Raw genomic sequence first — 21,201 nt, forward strand, 5'->3', positions numbered from 1 at the left:
TGACCCTGACCTTCAGGGTTTGACTTGATTATTATTCTCTGCCAAAAGTGTCATAATGGTGATTATTTCTGCAAAGAAAACATTGCAGCGGTTTTAATGTTATAAACACACACGAAATGTATACGTTCTAACATTTGACCTATAAGAATCACCTTTGCCTTTGGGGTAGCAATTTAATTATTGCCCTCTGCAATGGTTAAAATGTTATGGAGAAGACACGAAATGTAGACTTTTAACACTTGACCTTTAAGTGTGACCATGACCTTGAGCTAGTAACCCAAATTATTTTGCTATGGTGATCAATTCTGCCAAGTTATTTTTTAAATAGGTCAGCAATTAAAACTTACGGAGCGACACGAAATGTAGACTTTTTAACATTTGACCTTAAAGTGAGACCTTGACCTTTCGGGTAACACCCAAAGTATAGCGCTCTGCACGTCATCTGATAATGGTTATTAGTTGTGCAAAGTAATTTCAAAATATGTCAAGCAGTTAAAAAGTAATGAAGCGGACACGAAATGTAGATATTTTATTATGCAATGAAAACCTTTGGTGACCTAAGTGACCTTGAAATGGGGTAAATTAATCAATATTTAGCTGTTAGAAATTTTACCCCCTCATTGTGGTAATCACTTGTGCGATGTTATTAAAAAAATGTTTAGTGGTTTAAAAGTTTTGGATTGGACACGAAATGTACACTTTTTATAATTATAAAATGAAGACTTTTAACATATGACCTTTAGATGTGACCTTTACCTTGGGGTAAGCAACCCAATTATTGCGCTCTGCACATCGTCTCATTATGGTTATCACTTGTGCCAAGTTATTTTAAAAAAGTGTTCAGTTGTTTAAAAAGCTAAGGATCGGACACGAAATGAAGACTTTTTATTATGAAATGAAGACTTTTTAATATTTGACCTTTAAGTGTGACCTTATCCAATGACTCAAAATACTGAACTATTTAGCTAATGCCTTACAGATTATCTGTTTTAAGCTTAACTGCAGTGCAATGCAGTGTACAGATGGGTTAGCGTTTTGTTAACTAATGTTTCCTTCGGCATATAATGCAACGTAAAGATGTTTTTTAACAGTCTGATAGTCATAGACAATTATACAATTTTCACTTGTTTTTTGTCCATAAACGTATTTTTATATCGAAAATACATTGTTACTTGCCATCAAAAGCAAACTGTTTCGTCGTTATTTTCCTTCGGCTCGTACTTTGATACGGACAATTGGTAATGATCTCTAACGGTTATTATGTAAGGTGACACCCGAAACAAGAGCATGTGGGACGTTATACCAACTTGCACATTCATTGGCATATAACTGTACTCGTTCATCACAATATCTTTGGGTTACATTTTCGTATTTCACGTTATTCATCTACCATAGATATGTGTAGATGCTGCAAGATAAAAAGGAATGTGGGTAGATACAGAGTGAACATAAAATAATGCTTGACAAATTGTTTTGTTAAAGCAAAAATGTTGCAATACATTAAATCTTAACAAATAAAAAATAGAGTAATTGTTAGGCTAAGGGGTAAGTTTGGAACATGAACAATATAATAAACCTTTAAGTTAATGAAATATGATCAAGAAACAATTACACTTTATTTAGTTCTTATTCATATGAATATGAATGGCTGGAATACCTTTGCAGATTTGGCACCATGACGGATCAGGCTTGTCATTTAGTTGTATATAACTAGGTTAAAAGGTAAAAGGTAATGCTTTGTAAATTAAAGTATCAATCCCAAATGCTATGTCAATAATCCAACTTCTTTTTAATTAGATTTTTTATGAAATTAGATATTTTAATTAATAACCATGTAAGTAAGATTGCATGTTCACATTCCATGATTGTATGTGTAAGTATATTTCGTATCCAATAATAGCTTGATACGTGGTAAATTTCATCATGTTTAGAACAGTTTCCGAATTGAACCATATGATGAAACAAATAGTCAACTATGTTTAACAAACTTGATTGGTCACTGTTATTGCATGGGCAAAAGTAATTGTCATTAAACGTAAATTTGTTATCGTTATTCCTGTACACAAGTTATTACATGGGCATTATTATCTGTAGTTAAAGTCGAGATATTGCAGCTCCAGGAGCACCATAACGAGCAACAGACTAATTCCAATTGTCACGCTGAGCATAGTCAGCATTCTTGCGTATTCAGACATCCTTTTTGTCCCGGCATAGTCACCAGAGTTCGCCAGATCGTTTGCCTTAGAAAAAATATATCAGATAAACGTAACTGATTAAAAAGGTTTTTAACACCTTATAATACATGTTTATGACACCTAGCATTAGGACACATAATGTTCAAGTACTGAGCTAACTTAAAGGGCACCTGCAAGTCGATTATATACCTTACTCTCTATATAAAGACCGAAACTAAAATCATATAGTAGATATAAAGTTAGATCTTTTCACTTGACCGTAAGACCCTATCAGATCAAAGGCCACATCAACCACCCTAAAGTAACACATTCTTGTAGTAAACTACTTATCCCTTATAATAGCTAAACCTTAAAGTTATTTAAGACCTTAAGCTATTATTAACGAGTAATCCTGAAAGGCAGTTGTAGATCTTAAGATATACTTATGATTTAATCGACTTGGGAGGAAGTAATTATTTTATAACATAAAACTATATATTAAACCTACCTTGCATGCAAAGAAGATGGCGAATATTCCAGTAGGGCAAAAACAAAACAGGCAAGCTAAAACTGATTCCATCAAACAATCTGGAGGTAGCTGCTGGATTATTATGTTGGCTGTTTGTGGCTGATTAACATCCTAAAACAAAACGACCAAAAATATGCATTTGCCTATTTTTAACCGTTATTTTTATAATAAATGATATTTATTTGATTTTAATTTTCCCATTGAGAAACACGTTGATAACAAATTTTCTAAAATTTAAGACTTTAGCATGTTTTTAAAAGTATATAACAAGCTTAATTCAGAAATAGAAAATAGAAATTGTAAATAGCTGGTATTCAAAATGCATGCCTATTAAGTTAGAAATCTGAAAAAAATCTAATGCTATGGTGAATAAAATAAAATAAAATAAATTTTCTTTGTTTGTTTGTTTTTTTTTTTTTTTTGGCGGGAGTGGGGGGGGGGGGTACGTCACATCGACACAGTATAGGTCATATCGCGACGTTCCAGCTTTACTGGTGGAGGAAGTCCTCAGGTGCCTTTTCGTGCATTAGTTCAGGCACGAACGGGCACCTGAGTAGAACCACCGACGTTCCGTAAGCTAGCTGGATAGCTTCCTAACATGAAAGAATCCAAAGTCCCTGTCGGGATTCGAAACTACAGCGGTGAGGGGCAAAATAGAATAAATTAAACAAACTAAATCAATAAATTACAAAAAAACACTAAAACAATAACAACAACCATATCGTCCATAATATTATGATGAACAATTCCAGTCATTCATAACGCTGTCTGTTTACGATGTTAAATCTCTTCTGTTTTTGCCATTTGGTAAAAAATGCTTCTGAAAAAGGCTGAACGACCAAAATCTAGTTAAAAATTAGTATTATTAATACCACCACTGAAAGATGTGACATACTGTGATGGCGTGGGTCTCTAGGTACGATAACTTTTCCATGTCCCATCATTAACTTAAGAAGGAATAAGCTTAGGTTAATGTTACTTGTTAGGTACATTACCGATTGGCAGAAGATGTCCCCTAAAGATTTTGGGTAAGTAGGATTAACTCCCGTGGCCCTGACGACACAATGGACAGTATAATTAAGCAATCAATACACCAGAGCTTGCAGTGTTTTGAATTATTGGTTATTAAAGATTTCGAAATAAAATGTTTCCATGCAGTATAGCAAGATGTGTCGTTTAGGGGGATATGAATTTGTCACGTAAAATGGCACAATACAGTTTTAAAGAAGAATCCAAGATGACTTGTTAACAACAAGTTTGAATTACTCAAATAAGAGTAAAGAGCATATTTGCTCTAGAAAGGATAAAGATTCACACAACGCGCCCGAAAAATTGTAATGCTTTGTAAATCGAAACTATTCGCGCGAAAGACGAAATAGAATAATAGCATTCATATGATGCATTTTCAAATGAAACTGGCCGGTATCTTTCATCTATAAAACATACAATCTTTTACTTAAGACAATTATTTTTTAAAGGACTGTATGATAAACCCACTATTGTTTCTGTGTTATGTCCGTAGGCTGGCTGCACCGGGCATGTCTGCTGGCCATAACCTCGTTGCGACAGAGGGATAACTGGCTGATAAAGGGGTACATCATTCGCCTCAAATGTAACATGTTTATCTGTGTAGTAGTCTTCGGGTAGGTCGCTTCCTATAAAGATAAACACCTCAAAATAGATTTACTACGCAATGAATAATAACAAGTAAATCCCTATAACAATAGGTCACTACACACTTTCAACCAGACAATGCAACATATGCCTACAGTATGTCCCGTTTGTTCATACAGGAGCTCTAATTCTGTATGTTACAATGAAGTGTCTCTTGTAAAAAGGAACCAAAATCTGTTATAAAACGGGTTGTCCGTGCCAGAGAAGAAAATGCCGTTGACTTCAATCCACTTTTCCCTGATAGCAAGAGTTCGAATCTCGACAGGGACTTTAAATTATTTTATGTGAAGAAACTGTCCAGTTAACTTACGGAACCTTCGTGCCTGAAGTAATGCAGGGAAGTGCACACGAGATCTCCCTTCACCAGTAAATCATAAAAAACGCATATGATTTGTTTCGTTCCGATGATTACATTAATAATTGCCCGTAAGCATATTGTAATTGTTGGGCATATACAATTGGAAACGATGGCATACGAATGCGATAACAACTTTCAAAAACTAAACAAGAGCTGTCACTTAAATACCTTCTGAAATGTGTCAATTCATTGTCATGAAAAGTGAATATGTACTTATTAATATGTGGTTTAGGCCTTTGAGATAAGCAGAACTAGTTTACTTTCACTACTGACAAGTTTTATGCGAGTAAAAAGCACTCCGGACATCTATGAACCTTGTGCAAACGTTTACGACTAGGTATTAACAAACCTAAATTCTATTGAGATGTGGTTTACAAACTGCCGTCTTCACTAAAATTATCAAACGGTTTATTAAAAGCCAAGTTATCTAAGAATCATTTGAATACCGATGAATGTATGTATTAGATAACAAATGTTTGTTCTAATACATCGCAGCTATTCCCTGTAAACACGGAATTCTACCTTTGAAATAAGACAGCATTCGCAACATCTTCTTTATGATGGTATATGCACGCTGATTGATAAATGGCATTACTCTGTATAACGGTAACTAAGAGGTATGGGACCTGAGTCATTCATGTTTGTTTGTTTGTTTGTTTGGATTTTTACGGCACGTCAACACATAACTGGCCATATCGTGCCGAATGCTATAATAGGCTTAAAATGTTATGTAAAACTTTGTAAATGACAATAGAAATGAACCAATTAGATCCTAGAACACAAGTTTATCTCTTTCAAATAATCAATTATGTTTTTTGATGGAATTGTATTAAAAAGTTCTTTGAGTGAATTTACAGAATAAAATCTATTACGGGCCTGTGAATAATCATGACATTCAAGAAGAAAATGCTTGACAGTAAAATTTTCATTACAACCTACACAGAAAGGGGCATTGTCATTTGTAAGGAGATAAGAATGGGTAATTTTAGTGTGTCCAATTCGGCATCGAAGAAGAACTGTTTGATCACGGCGGTTTGACAGAGATAGAGATGGTGACACATCAAGAGATGGGTCATTCATGTAAGAGACACCACAGCGAACAAGTTTGTGACGGTTCAACCTTTTAATTTCAGCAGATTTTAAGATACTACCTTTTATGCAAAAACATAACTAGTGTGTGACGACGACAATGGAGCCGGCGCTAGTGGAAACAATAGATTTTCCTATTCGCTGAATGCAGTTGATACATCAATATATAATTATTTCAATATTCAACACATTGTATTACGAGTGGCAAAATATGTGAAATTATTCTCGTATCGGAAAAAGTTTGAATGTGCTTTTACGGGCTCTGGAGTGACACAAGTTTTTACATTGTCAATGTTACAAACATTTTTATCCGTCAGCGTTGGTGAGATGTACAGGACTTGTATAGTTGTTTGCTTAACAGCCATGAGCTTTTCTCAAAGGTGAAAAACGATGTTATGTCTGGCAAAATAAAATAAAGAAAAAATAAACAATTTCAATATTCATTTCCACCCGCCTCATCTGCAACTGTAAGAACGTATTCAGTGTCTTTAAACTGTTTGAGAATGAGTTTGTGGAAATGCAGCGTTTGTGCGAGTAACTGTTGTCATGAGTTAGTATCTTTAGAAAATCCATGTAAAACAATGGGTTAATGTTGGAAGTCTGGAAGTACGGAAGTTTGTGTTAGGACTGTGTCTTAATTAAACGATTATCATATATATATTTGCTTTTAAGAATGGATTGGGAAATTTGAGAATAATTACCTTTTTTATTTTATTGTTTGCTTTTTGAAACAAATAAGTTAAACTTTAGATTTAAAATATTCTGGTATAATAAAGGTTAAAATTTCAATCTTTGTTTTGTGCACAGAAAAGTAAACTACTTATGGGTGGAATGTACTCATTGCCAAAACGGGAAATAGTTTTTAACAAGCAGCGAGGAAATCAGACGAATCTAATGACGCAATTAAATGGCAATTAATCAAATGTGATGTTCAACCAAGGTTTATCATATACTTAAACTAGAGACGTTTAAAAGCACTTGAACTGGCCTAGGCTTTAACTCCTCTATATGTGGTTTACATTAATTTCGATCAAGTACAGCAACTATGAGTGCTTACTTTAAATCTTTATCCAAAAACAGCTTTGTGAAAGATACTTGGAAAGACCGATCTTTTGAGGTATTACATGTACATTTATAAATATGTTTTCTTTGACAGTGTTATTAAAATAATTTTGTTAATAATGTAATTTTAAACAATAACATAATATATCAGTGTTTCTTGTTGAGATCTAGTATGAATCATTTTGTAATAGTAAGGAAGATTACATTCGTTTCTTTATACATTTTGGTTTTTTCTTGCATTATATTGTTGCCTCTAATCGAATGGAAGTGTTGTCGAATTGTTTGATGGAAGTGTTCCCTTTTGTTTGGCGGAAGAATTGCCCCTTAGTAGCCGGAAGTGTTATCATACTAAAGAGATGGCAATATCCTGAATGGAAAAGGTTCTGATACATACCTATTTTGGTAATAATTTGATGATTTGTTTAATAGTAATACTCTGTTAGTATTTTACTCGGTCTGTAGAACAAAAAATATTATAATAAGCGTTATTGCAATGTATTTGCTACTGTCTTTTACTTTAGTTTAGTATATGTATAGGGGGCGTCCGTGGCCGAGTGGTTAAGGTCGTTGACTTCAAACCACTTGCCCCTCACCACTGTGGGTTCGAATCCCGACAGGGACTTTGGATTCTTTCATGTGAGGAAGCTATCCAGCTAGCTTACGGAACGTCGGTGGTTCTACTCAGGTGCCCGTTCGTGTCTGAAATAATGCACGGAAGGGCACCTGAGGTCTTCCTCCACCAGTAAAGCTGGAACGTCGTGATATGACTTATACTGTGTCGATGTGACGTAAAACCCAAAAACAAACAAATTAGTATATGTATAGTGAATATTTGATTTTCTGTCGGCTTAAATATTTCGGACAACTTAAAAAATAAATGCAAATATAGACTCATGCTATTAGTTAATAATGATTTTACAGAGTGACAGAAACAACAACAACTAAAAATAAAAATTTAAGGCACATAAACGACCAATCTATGATCACCGGTAACCGCCATTTAACAAAAGGGTGTGCCGTAAGTTTATCCTAAAAACGCATTTTTTCAATTTTTCAATTACTATGCAAATCCTGGACTGTTATGATAACGTTAAATAATCACATGGTAATAAAACAAATATTATTCGTTAAAAATGTTATGATTCAAAGTAATATATACAGGATAAATAACAACAAGAACAACAACAGCAAAAGATCAACAACAACGAAAACAGCTCAATGTTATGTATTTGAAATCCCTCAAAAACAATATTCTCATATTTTGTTTAATCGTCGGCATTTCCCTTTGTTTCTATGATATCATAAAATGAAATAATCAATGAATTGCAATTGTAGCCTGACTCAAATCAAACACTTGACACTGGTCTGATGTATTTTAATACATGTTGAATCAAATTAAACATAAACCATCAGTTGGTGGCCTTGACCTGTTTTTTTTTCAAAATGTATTGTAATAATTTATGTTGAGCGGAAATTTATTTGCTGTTTTTTATTACTAATATAGCTCATTGTGTAAAATTATAATTGTCCATCTACTCATGTTTTAGTTTTTAAAACTATATTGTAAACATGCAAAAGTGTCAGTGTTTAAAGATAAAACGTGTAGTTCCAAACCACTACCACTACCACTACCACCACTACTACTACTACTACTACTACTACATACTACTACTACTACTACTACTTCTTATACTACATTTATTTTGGGACAGCAGCAGAAGTAGTAGTATGTAGTAGTATTAATTTATTATTATTATTATTATTATTATAACTATTATTATTATTATTATTATTTCTAAAGAAACCTACCGCTGTAGCTTTATTTCAATTTTTATCTTCAAAATGAGTTTTTACTGGAAAATGTAAACTGTTAAGTGTAAAGTTTTGATCTGTATAGTTTCAAGTAAGATTTTATGATTGAAAACTAGTCAATCAACTTATGTTGCTTTAAGGCATGACCGCTGAGACACCTTTTCGATTTTTCTTTATACAAAAAAAAGAGATAATGAAATAATTTGATGAATTCCTTTGCTTGTTAAACCAAGTCCCTAAAATAATAATAATCAAATAGTTGTGTCATATATTTGCGATTTTGTGTTGTTAACTGATTAATTTTGTTATAAACAACGTGTCATATAATGTACAAATATCAGTTTGATAGCAAATTTATGTCAGCTTTGGGAAAAATCAATCGCTTTAGAAAACAAAATAAAAATCATGAAATTCACAGTACCTGTTCCCTCCGCCATTTTTGTTTACGATGCTATTTTTTGTAGTTCAGCTGAAATCGTTCAAATCGTTGCGCATATGTTTGTAAAACACCATATGCCTTCTTGCCTACTTTTACAACAAGGAAGATTAAAGTTTTTCTATTGTTTTATTGACCCGAGGCTGATTAATCTTCATGTTGTTTTTCAATAGCTTTTCTATGGCTAGTATCTACGATGTACATGTATATATTTATAATCTAAGTAGTATTGTGACAGGTCCGAGTTTCAGGGTTATTCTGTGTTTGGTTAATATATTAGTTTTTAACCTCGTTCTGAATGGTTCTATTTTTAATTCTTGATTTTAATTGGTCGAGGCATCTTTTCCGCCAAGCTGAGTTTAGTTTTAGTGTTTGGAGGGTAGATGTGTTGCATCTTCTGGCTGTTTTATTTTCGTTTATATGTTGAATAGGTTAAGTGTATTGTAAAATGGATTAATTGTATAGAGGTATGTTTTGACCTACTGTTGTTTACATCCATTTTTGGTAATGAGTGTTAATTTAATCGTGAGCTTTTGTGAGAAGATTAATGATTTCTTTCAGAGATTGTAATGTATTATATTGCAAGTTATATATGTATTACTTGAAGTAAGGATTTGTAATGTATCTTACAGGTCACCTTGTAATTCAACTTGTAACTTACCTTGTAACTTATATGTTTGGAGATTGGAGAAAGTAGTTTACCAAGTGGAATGGACTTTTGTGTAAAATATATGTGATGTACTCATATCACGTGTTTTTATAAATGGAATGCTTTTTAGCTCACCTGAGCTTGCTCAGGGTGAGCTTTTAGGATCGGTGAATGTCCGTCGTCCGTCGTCCGTCCGGCCGTCCACAATTGCTTGTGAACACTCTAGCGGTCGCATTTTTGCCTCAATCATCATCAAACTTGGTCAGGATGCTTATCTAGTTGAAAGCTCGGATGAGTTCGAACATGGGTCATCTCGGATGAAAAACTAGGTCACAAGAGCTAAAAATAGAAAAACCTTGTGAACACTCTAGAGGTCACATTTTTGTCTAGGTGATAGCTCGGATGAGTTCGAACATGGGTCATCTCGGATGAAAAAAGTAGGTCACAGGAGCTATAAATAGAAAAACCTTGTGAACACTCTAGTTGTCACATTTTTGAATCAATCATCATCAAACTTGATCAAGATGCTTGTCTAGGTAATAGCTCGGATGAGTTCGAACATGGGTCATCTCGGATGAAAAACTAGGTCACAGGAGCTAAAAATAGAAAAACCTTGTTAACACTCTAGTGGTCACAATTTTGACTCAATTGTCATCAAACTTGGTCAGGAAACTTGTCTAGGTCATTGCTGGGAATAAATCGAACATGGGACATCTCGGATGAAAAACTAGGTCACAGGAGCTAAAAATAGAAAAATCTTGTTAACACTCTAGTGGCTACTGTTGTGATCCAAATATTCTGTTAATTGGTCTGAAAGTTTGTTTTGATGATTTCTAAGTCAAGATCGAACATGGGTCATCTTGGATGAAAAACTAGGTCACACCGCCCAAATATGGAAAAACCTTGTTAACATTCTAGTGGTCACATTTTCGACTCAATTATCATCAAACTTGGTCAGGATGCTTGTCAAGGTAATTGCTTGGATGAGTTCGAAATCGCATGTGAAACTAGGAGCTAAAAATAGAAAAATCTTGTTAACACTCTAGTTGCTACTGTTTTGATCCAAGTATCCTGGAAATTGGTCTGAAAGTTTGTTTTGATGATTTCTAGGTCAAGTTTGAATATATGTCACCTGGGTAAAAAACTAGGTCACACTGCTCAAATATGGATAATCCCTGTGAACACTGTAGTGGTCACATTTTTGACTCACCTGTCATGAGACTTGGTCAGAATGCTTGTCTAGGTTATTGTTTGGATGAGTTTGATAATTCAGGTGAGCGATCTAGGGCCATCATGGCCCTCTTGTTTATGTTTTGGACCATCATTTAAATGTAACCAGAACCTAACCAAGACAACATTATGTTCGATAAGTTCACCCGATGGCTTTGCTGAAAGAATGGCGGATATGCTTTTTTTTGAATTTCTGGCTTTGAATCCTAGATATTCCTATAACTAGTAAATGATTTTAATTCAAATGCCGGTAATTCTCATTTTAATTATCACTGACAGTGTCCTTATGTCTCATGTCAATATTGTCAAACTCTTTTAAGAATAAATTACTTGTATGTGCAAGGAATCGCAGAATGAACGGAACTAAAACCAAGCTGATGACCCCATAGAATAATTACTCTATATTCTATAGAATAATGACCCTATTTCTATATAATTCTGACTTCATCTGAAGAAAATGACCCTATTCCCTCAGAAACCTGCATAACATTGGCTTCAATAGAAATGATCTTGAACAGAATGAAAACTACTGGAAGCTGCTGTGGTCCAACATAAGTTGTACATTCTCTTTATTTCAGATGTGAAAATGACATTATCATTGACCAGTTTTGGGGTTCAAGTCTATATGCAGACTTAAATCTTTCCAAATGCTGACTAACTTCTCTACATAGTGTGCTTGAGGCTGTTCTTGAGAGATGATGAAAAGAGGCAACATTTCCCTTGTACTCCTCTACCCTGTTTACCCACATCAGGGCTTGTTTGAACGGTATTCAATCATTTACAAGTAAATTGGTGGAAGCAAGGATCAGCATTTTACAGCGTTAAAGCTTTAATACAGACACTTACCGACACTGTCATTTAATGTTTACTTTTTTATCACTATAAGAAATAAGGTTTGGTACATTGTCAATGAAAAAAAGCAATAGAAAATTTTAAAACTTTCAGGATAACCGATTTCAACATCTAAATATGTATAATTATTTTGCATATACTTGGAAGTAAATTTTTTAGTTTGAGAGATATTATGTTCTATCGCCAATACGTGTTTGTCACAGGTTCATATACGTAGTACGGTACATGTTTATATGTGTTATTGTTTGTCCTATTAAATGTCCTATAGCTTTAATTTTCATCATACTTTTCATTCATCCCCATATTGAACATATACTAACCACCATTACGGGCCTCTCTATCTAACTTTCTACTTCATTGATTCACTACACTACGCATGCGCACTATTTTGAAAGATTTTGATGGCGAGAGCCGCGATTCTTTACTGCTAATAAAATTATTGTAAAGCGCATAATTTGTGTATTTACAGGTAAATTGGTAGATTGTTTTGATGCTCTAATTCATTCTTTCCATTTTGTCATTCATCATTTTCATTGATATTTTGTATTTGGCACTATTTTGAAAGATTTTGATGGCGAGAGCCGCGATTCTTTACTGCTAATAAAATTATTGTAAAGCGCATAATTTGTGTATTTACAGACCCTCTGTCCAGGTCCCAAGTACTTTAACCCACAGCGTCCATCAGAAACCCCCTTATCTTTTGGACTGCGACAATTGGCGCCCAACGTGGGACTTGGGCTGCCACAACGCTGGAGTAACTTTTGGGTCGATAGTTCCGGGGACGAACGTTGAGCAAAGATCAGTCAGCCATATTTGTTTGTACATGTATACGCATATTGGAATGCAGGATGTAAACAATGGTGGAATGTATAAGTTTGATGTTATTTCAACGTCAGTTAACCATCGGCAGTGATTTATTGTGATATTCTGAAATGAATTAGACCAGATATTTGTGTGCACAATTGTTTTATTGTAAATTATTAGCTAGCAACTTGATCGATTTCTACTTTCGTTTTCTAATTGGTACCATATTTCGCGAATGACAACACGGATGACATTTTCTATTGGAACATTTAATTATTCATAGAAGAGTGATACATTTTAGGATTTGGAACTGTTTTAGTCTGCTTCAGTGAATTTGAGTGTTATTGATATATAAAACAGGACTTATAATTTAAATAGATTTTATTGACTATATTGTATATTGTACATGTCATGTTATTTTTCTATTTTTGTGATTCTCAATATTTTATTTAAATTTCAGATTTGTCATTGAACTGTTGTGAAATTGTGTCAGTGGTCACCTTGCAGAATCACAGTTGAAGGGTTGTTCATCTTGGGCAGAAGGATCTTAGCATGTTTTCTGTAACAGTACTTTTCTGGTGATTGGTGAGAATCTTACTAACATTTCCCACCATAAGCCTTAATATTATAGCTTTTCCTTACATAAAGACCTCTCCCATTTCCAATATGCATATATTTGCCCTTCCTTGATGTACCTGTCTCTATTTGGATAATATAGCAAATATATTTATGTTATATTATGGTGATGTGTTTGGAAGCCAGCTTGGAACAGATATTTATTAGAAACCTTGAACATGTATAGTTTGTCAGTGGTACTGGTAAGTTATGGTAGTTTAAAGTGTAGTCTTCAACTGATCATGTTGTGAGTACATTTAGTAAGAGTGCCTTTGATGGTAAAGGAACTATATTGCTTCTCTTGACATCAAGACAGATTGTTGATATTTCTCTTTTGTTACATTGAATGTGACTCAAGTGAAATTTTATGCCTTGAAGAATGTGACTTCTATATATTTGTTTACAGGTCAATAGATGTATACACTTTTGATATATGCACTGCTGTAACTGTATGCTGTTAGTGTATATTGGAGAAAAAAATTGTCTGTTGCTGTATATTTTAGAGAAATACAATTTTGTTGTTTGTTTTATTCAAAATCTGACATCACGTTCAGATATTAGTATCTAAAGTAACATCCCTGTGGTAAATTACTTTAGTAACTATATACAAACAATTTATTCCAACTGTGCTGACTGGCATTTGATGAAAGATAGTGTACTGTGTACTTCACAAGATAAGAGTGTTTTTGAATGAATTGCAACATGTACATTTACCATTGATCTTTTAAATAAAAGTATGGTGTCCAATTGGTGACATATTTCATAAATTTGGAATTATTTCGCAGAATAGAATTAATTCAGAGTTTGCCATATTGAAGTACATTTAAGCTAACTAAAGTTGAGTGTATTTTGATAAGTGCATATATTTACATTTTATACGGTGCAGTGAAAGGAACATAATTGTAATATTTTATTTTGAGTGTAGAAATTACATAAATATAGACATGCTATGACTATGTGATCAATAAAAAAGTACTTATAGTACAAACCATATTTGATCTACTTGATTTTACTAGTTTGAAGTGATTTGTTTGGTGTTTAATTTGTGTATGCAGAGATGGATTCTACTCATACTCTTACACACATTAGGGAAGAGGAGTTAGAGTATTATATTGAACAGATTGAGCGTTCTGGTAGATATGCTGTAAATCCTATTACTTCTTGTACTGTTAACCCTGTCTCTACTAGCACTCCTGTTCCCCCTCCATTAGATTTTACAAGGGATGCTACTCATACACCAATTAGAGAGTACAACAACAGACATTCAGGAGCAGGCATACATCCTCAAATGGATAATAATTGTCCACCTGCACGCCCTCCCCCACCTAATCCTTATACTTTGTATCCACCTTCTTACTTGGATACTTCTTTGTCTGTAAGTCATTCTCGTATTCCTAAACTACCTCAGTTTTCAGGTGAGAGTAGGCCTGGTGATTGTGAGTTCGAGGTCTGGAAATATGACTTGCATTGTTTGTTAAGAGGTAGATTGTATCCAGACCATATTCTTCATGAAGCTATTCGTACTAGTTTGAAAGGGAAAGCACGAACTGTTCTCTTGCATTTGGGCGAATGGGCTACTATTTCAGATGTTATAGCTGAATTGGAAGCTATTTATGGTAATGTGTCCACTTCTGAACACCTGAAAGAACAATTTTATTGTGCCAGACAGGAACCTAACGAGTCGTTGCTGAATATAGTCTTCGGTTAGAGCAGATTCTTACCAATGCCAATTTACATTTAGATAGATATGCCAAGAATGACATGCTTCGCAATCGTCTTTGGTCAGGGCTTCGAATGATGAACTTCGTAATGTTTCACGTTACAAGTTTGAGTCCATCCAAGATTTTAATGTTCTTCGTAGAGAACTTAGGCAGATTGAACAGGATATTACAGCCCGTAAATCTGTTCACTTTTCTTCACCAGCTGCCACTAGTGCACCTAAAGCCATCATCTTCTTCACGTAATTCTTTTCTGGTATATCTTGTTCGTAAGGAATGCCCGTGGTTAAAGTAAGACCCTTCAGCATTTAGAAGAAATATCCACACAGATGAAGAAACAAAATACCAGAGTTGAAACTTGAAAAAGATTTTCCCAGTTTTTAAGGGGAAAGGGCTGAAAACACTAAAGTACCAGGGGAGCAAATTTCCGTGGCTGGTAGGGGTGATATAGTAATAAACCCCTTTACACCCTTCAGTCGTGAAAAACCCAAGGACCCCGACCCCAAGTTTTTAAAGGGCGAAAACCTTTCACGAAGGGCCAAGAAGGTTTTTAATAAACCCCTACACTTGTATTTATTGGTAATATATTAAGTTTCTATCAAGGGTAAATTTTTACACAGTCTTTTTGTTTTCAGGTTCATGTTAAACCCGGGAATGAGTCATTTTCAAGAATTTGGATTTTTTTTTAAATTTGCTCTTTAGAAGACTTTGCTCTTGATTTTCTGGTGCTAATGACTGTAAAGTTCCTTATATTGGTTATATTATATTGGATCTTTCTGTACCTTCACTAGACTCATCTTCTATTTCAGTTCCAGTGTTATATTGTTCCAGACACTACTTATTCTGCCTCTGTTCCTCTTGTTGTTGGTACCAATGTCATACGACATCTTTACTCATCCAGTAGTCAGAAGGATATTCCTGATTGTTGGCAACAAGCTTTCTCTGCTGTTTCTTTTCATCAAGCAGTACGTGTAAAATCTTTTAATCGTAGATCTTTCACAATTCGCGCGTATCAGACGATTACAGTGACTGGCAAGGTTCGTGATACTGGAGAGATGACTGTGGGTGTAACTGAAAGTCTTGACTCTTCTCATTATCTAAGTGTTTGTCCTAGGGTTGTGAATGTTAGACCAGGGAATGCTTTATCAAAGATTCCAGTTAGAATTTGAATCTTTCAGCAAGACCTGTAAAGATTGGTCCGAAGACGGTTTTATGTAATTGAAGCCAGCTGAAGTTGTGCGTAACCTTGATCCGTCAGAGGGTTCTATTCCTAAAGATCACAACCAAGATAAATCTTCTTGAAGATTTAGGTTATCAAACATCCCTGCTGATAATCTTTTCTTTTGAAGAGCAATCCAAGTCACTGATGTTTCTGAACAAGTGGAAGTAATCTTTTTCATCTGGTTTTAACAGAATCTAGGGTGTTCAAATGGTTGAACATAAAGAATCGAGTTGTCTGATCCTATATTCAAGGATCCATATCGAGGATACACCAGGGATGTATGAAAAGAAGTGCGTGAGGCATATTCAAATATGTTGAAAGCTGTGCGTAAGGCCATCACATATCCATTCTCCTCTAACGTAGTATTGGTCAGAAGAAAAGTGGGTTCCTCTTCGTTTCTGCATTGACTTCCGTCGTCTTAACAATCGTACAGTCAAAGATGCCTATGCACTTCCTCGCATAGATGAGACAATTGACACTCTTTCAGGGTTCAAAATATTTCACCAAGCTCGATCTACGTTCAGGTTCTGGCAAGTGCCTTTAAGGGAATCTGATAAAGCTAAGACGCCTTTACAGTAGGGCCTCTTGGTTTTTACGAGTGTGAGCGGATGGCCTTTGGACTTACAAATGCTCCCGCAACGTTTTCAACGCCTTTATGGAGCGTTGCATGGGGTGAGTTGCACTTGAAAGAATGCCTCATCTATTTAGATGACGTCATTATTTTTCAGTGACACTGTCCAAAGTCATTTTCAGAGACTTGAAGCTGTTTTCAAAAAGGCTTGATGAATTTGGTTTTGAAATTGAAAGGTTCAAAGTGTGAGTTCTTTTTGAGAGAGGTGAAGTATTTAGGTCATGTTGTCAGTTCAGATGGCGTGAAGACTGATCCAGATAAGATTTTCAGCACTCAATAATTGGCCTGTTCCAACGTCTGTTAAAGATCTTCGCTCTTTCCTCGGCTTCTCTGGTTATTACAGACGCTTTGTTCCAGGATTCTCCCATTAGCCAAACCATTGAATGATTTGCTTGTAGGTCACCCTACAAACAAGAAAGGCAAATGCATTAAAAAACGCTGCGCCTTGGATCTGGGGTCAAGATCAGCAACAGGCATTCGAGGCTATAATTGAAAAATTAACCTCTGCACCTGTTCTTACTTATGCTGATTTTTCCCAGCCATTTATTGTCAATATAGACGCCAGTGGTCTTGGTTTAGGAGCTATCATATACCAGAAAGTAGATGGCATGGAACGAGTTGTGGCCTATGCTAGCAGAGGTTTACGTCCAAATGAGCGAAACTACCCAGCTCACAAACTCGAATTTCTTTCTTTGAAATGGGCTGTGGTAGATAAGTTCCACGATTATCTGTATATGGTAACCAATTTCTGGTGCGTACAGATAATAACCCTTTAACATACGTTTTCACAACTGCCAAGCTCGATGCTCAATCTCATCGTTGGTTAGCTGCTCTTTCTGCTTATAATTTAGCCGTTCAATATCGCTCTGGTAAACACAATATTGATGCTGATATCTTGTCCAGATTACCAGGTGTTACGAATGTGATGATGAAAAAAGAATTTTCTCTATCCTGACATTCTAAAAGCTTTATTTCAAGCTGCTCTTGCTGATGTTAGGGAGCTTCCTGTCATTGAGTGTGTTTCTGTTTCTCAACAAGTACTGAACAAAAATCCAAGTGATAATTTTGATTCAGGTACCTATCTTAGTGACATTGATTGGCATGTTGAGCAGTCAAAGGATAGTTCTATTTCTAGAGTCCTTGATATTGTAAAGGCCGGTCATAAGTTGACAAGTCGCCAGAACGCCTTGGAACCTGAACTTGTAAGACAGTACTTACGGAATGGCCTTCTTTTGTTTGTCAAAGATGACATTTTGTATAGAAATGGTCTTGTTTATGGACACCCTGTTATACAGCTTGTTGTTCCAAGTGTTTTTTCATGACATCGTATTCTCTGGACTTCATGATGAAGCAGGCCACCAGGGCCGGGATCGAACCACATCTTTGATAAAATCTAGGTTCTTTTGGCCAGGGCTAGATAAGTTTGTTGATCAGCGTGTGCGTGGATGTCCAAGGTGTATTCGTCGCAAGTCATCTGCTGGTTTTTCTGCTCCTCTTGTGTCTGTAGAGTCCTCATATCCCCTTGAACTTGTATGCATGGACTATCTCTCTCTAGAAATGTCATCAGGTGGATATGAGAATATCCTTGTAATAACAGACCACTTCACGAGGTTTGCACAGGCAATTCCCACACGTAATCAGACCGCACATACAACTGCTAAAGTCCTATTTGAGCAGTTTGTATGTCATTACGGTTTTTCCCAGCCGCTTGCACAGCGACCAGGGCCGTAACTTTGAAAGTGCCGTCATACAGGAACTGTGCAAGTTGGCCAATGTGGAGAAAAGCAGAACCACGCCGTACCATCCGCAAGGAAACGGAATGCCCGAGCGATTTAACCAGACGCTTTTAAACATGCTCGGCACCTTGGAAGATGACCAAAAGGTAAATTGGAAGGCCCATGTATCTGCCCTCGTCCACGCGTACAATTCAACGCGTCACGAGAGTACAGGGTTCACACCCCATTACCTTATGTTTGGACGACATCCTCGTTTAGCTATTGATGCCTTTTTGGGGATCGAACCGGATGCTGTTGGAAGATCTTCTAGCCACTCCAATTATATCCGAGACTTACAAAAAAGGCTTGACTTCGCCTACAAGGTCGCTTCTCGAGAATCTAAGAAACAAGCCCGTCGTCACAAAGACGTTACGATCTTAAGGTTCGTGAGGCAACACTTAAGTCAGGTGATCGTGTCCTTGTAAGGACTGTTGTCTTAAAGGGTAAAAATAAACTTGCTGATAAGTGGGGAAAGGATATTTATCTTGTTATAGACCAAGTAAATGAAGATATCCCAGTCTTTACTGTTAAGAAGGAAACACGGTCGAGGTCCTCCAAGAACGGTCCATAGAAATTTACTCCTTCCATTTCTAGGACTTCCCACTTAACAGTCCAAAAGAGAATATTTCCTCCATGAGTCTTGCAATCCCCTTAACAGGTCTGTGAGTTCATCAAATATTCCAAAATCAGATTTGCCCCTCTTTGAGTTCTTCCACTGAGAAGTATGTAATTCCACAGCGAAGGAAGTCTTCTTTAAATCCCTGTGCAGAACCATTTTATCCAAATCGTCCTACCGTTCCAAGAGAAAACCGAATGGCTGTCATCCACTGATTGGATAACTTAATTTTTATTACTGAAATTAAGTTATAAAACTGTTTGATATATGTTTTGTGTTGATGTTTATACAGTTTTATTATCTGTTTATTTTATTTTTACAGGTAATTCTTTCTGCTGATAAAATATGAACATATTTGATGAATTTATGTTTTCTATTATTTCCAGGTACGCATGAGGACAGGTGTGACTGTATATTATAGTTATCCTTATATAGATGTACTTTGAAATAATCAACAGTGTCTGTGTGATTTTTTTTTAGATGAGCAGTTCTCGGATACACTAGAAGAATTTTTGAATTCTTATGCGCAGATAATTGCTGATGTTGCTTTCAAACATTTTGTGCCACTATAATTCGTTATAGTTTAATGTTTGTCGTAATGGAACATTAAGAAATAATCAAAAGATTGGATTATAATAAGCAATTATGATCTAATCTCAATGATTTCATGAGTATTTTAGGCCTAATACTCAAACTGAATTTGTCTTGATGTCGAGAGAGCAAGGTGATTCATTTACTATTCGTTACTGTAGTATTATTACCAGTTACATAGTAATGTAGTAATTTAAGTAGTTTTTACGACAGATATAGTACTTCTGAAGTAGTGCCATGGATACAGCTGCTTAGTACGCAGTTGTGTGTTTTGAAATGTCGGGACGACATTTTTCCTGTGAGGGGAAGGATGTCAAAAGGTTCATATACGTAGTACGGTACAATGTTTATATGTGTTATTGTTTGTCCCTATTAAATGTCCTATAGCTTTAAATTTTCATCAATCTTTTCATTCATCCCCATATTGAACATATACTAACCACCATTAAGGGCCTCTTATCTAACTTTCCTACTTCATTGATTCACTACACTACGGGAATGCGCACTATTAGTTGAAAAGATTTTGATGGCGAGAGCCGCGGATTCTTTTACTGCTAATAAAAATTATTGTAAAGCGCATAATTTGTGTATTTACAGGTAAAGAAGATTGTTTTGATGCTCTAATTCATTTCTTTCCATTTTTGTCATTCATCAGTTTTTCATTGATATTTTTGTATTTGGCACTAAATTTTTGAAAGATTTTGATGGGAGAGCGCGCGATTTCTTTACTGCTAATAAAATTATTGTAAAGCGCATAATTTGTGTATTTACAGACCCTCTGTCCAGGTCCCAAGTACTTTTAACCACAGCGTCCATCAGAAACCCCCTTATCTTTTGGACTGCGACATGTTGTTTATTAAGAGTGATATTTTTCTTGGATGGGCGAGGAGGAGACGTTAAGATTTCTAGAGTGGGTTACTTCGTGTACAGGGGTCATAATATTATACTAAGATAATCAATTTACTTTTAGATAAACTTCCGAGGGTCGTTTTCATTGACTATAGGTTAGAGTAAGCATTTATAAAATTGAATTGGTCAAGAACGGCGCAGCTGTATATAGTTGACCCTAGTAATAAAAAGCTGACTTCATTGAAACTTATTTATGTCATGAAAGCTTAAAGCTTGCTTGTTTAAATCACTCTTGAGTCCATTTTGAACTAACCTGTTTGTAGTTTGAAGAAACATAGTCGTGACCTCTGTAAGGCTCGAGCCCATGAACCCTGGTTCGAGATATATACTTTTTACAACTTGTCCAGCGCTTTCATTAAACTACTTACTTTGATCAAATTATATGTCCATTTCTCCTGTGTAAAAGTTAACCCTTATCTGATCTATTTAATTGTTCTAAAATGTAACTCGTACTT

The 21,201-nt window shown here is 35.3% G+C and overlaps 1 protein-coding gene and 1 long non-coding RNA gene across 2 annotated transcripts; one reads left to right on the forward strand and one right to left on the reverse strand.

Annotated features, from left to right (window-relative positions):
* Nucleotides 1–1,443: 1,443 nt before the first annotated feature.
* LOC132747041 (proline-rich transmembrane protein 1-like) lies at nt 1,444–9,286 on the reverse strand. Its single transcript, XM_060736352.1, has 4 exons — nt 9,120–9,286; nt 4,201–4,358; nt 2,683–2,814; nt 1,444–2,240 (listed from the first exon to the last, which is right to left on the reverse strand). The coding sequence occupies exons 1-4, from the start codon at nt 9,133–9,135 to the stop codon at nt 2,085–2,087; spliced, it is 462 nt and encodes a 153-aa protein (XP_060592335.1). The 5' UTR covers nt 9,136–9,286; the 3' UTR covers nt 1,444–2,084.
* A 194-nt stretch (nt 9,287–9,480) lies between these two features.
* Nucleotides 9,481–20,688, forward strand: LOC132747044 (uncharacterized). The gene is made up of 4 exons (XR_009628070.1): nt 9,481–9,601; nt 11,592–11,779; nt 12,505–13,254; nt 20,611–20,688. It is a non-coding gene; the product is annotated as an uncharacterized LOC132747044 (long non-coding RNA).
* The last annotated feature ends 513 nt before the right edge of the window (nt 20,689–21,201 follow it).

The sequence above is a fragment of the Ruditapes philippinarum genome, unplaced genomic scaffold, assembly GCF_026571515.1.
Source record: "Ruditapes philippinarum isolate M1 unplaced genomic scaffold, ASM2657151v2 ctg9863_1_1_1_1, whole genome shotgun sequence".
Taxonomy (NCBI): Eukaryota; Metazoa; Mollusca; class Bivalvia; order Venerida; family Veneridae; genus Ruditapes; species Ruditapes philippinarum.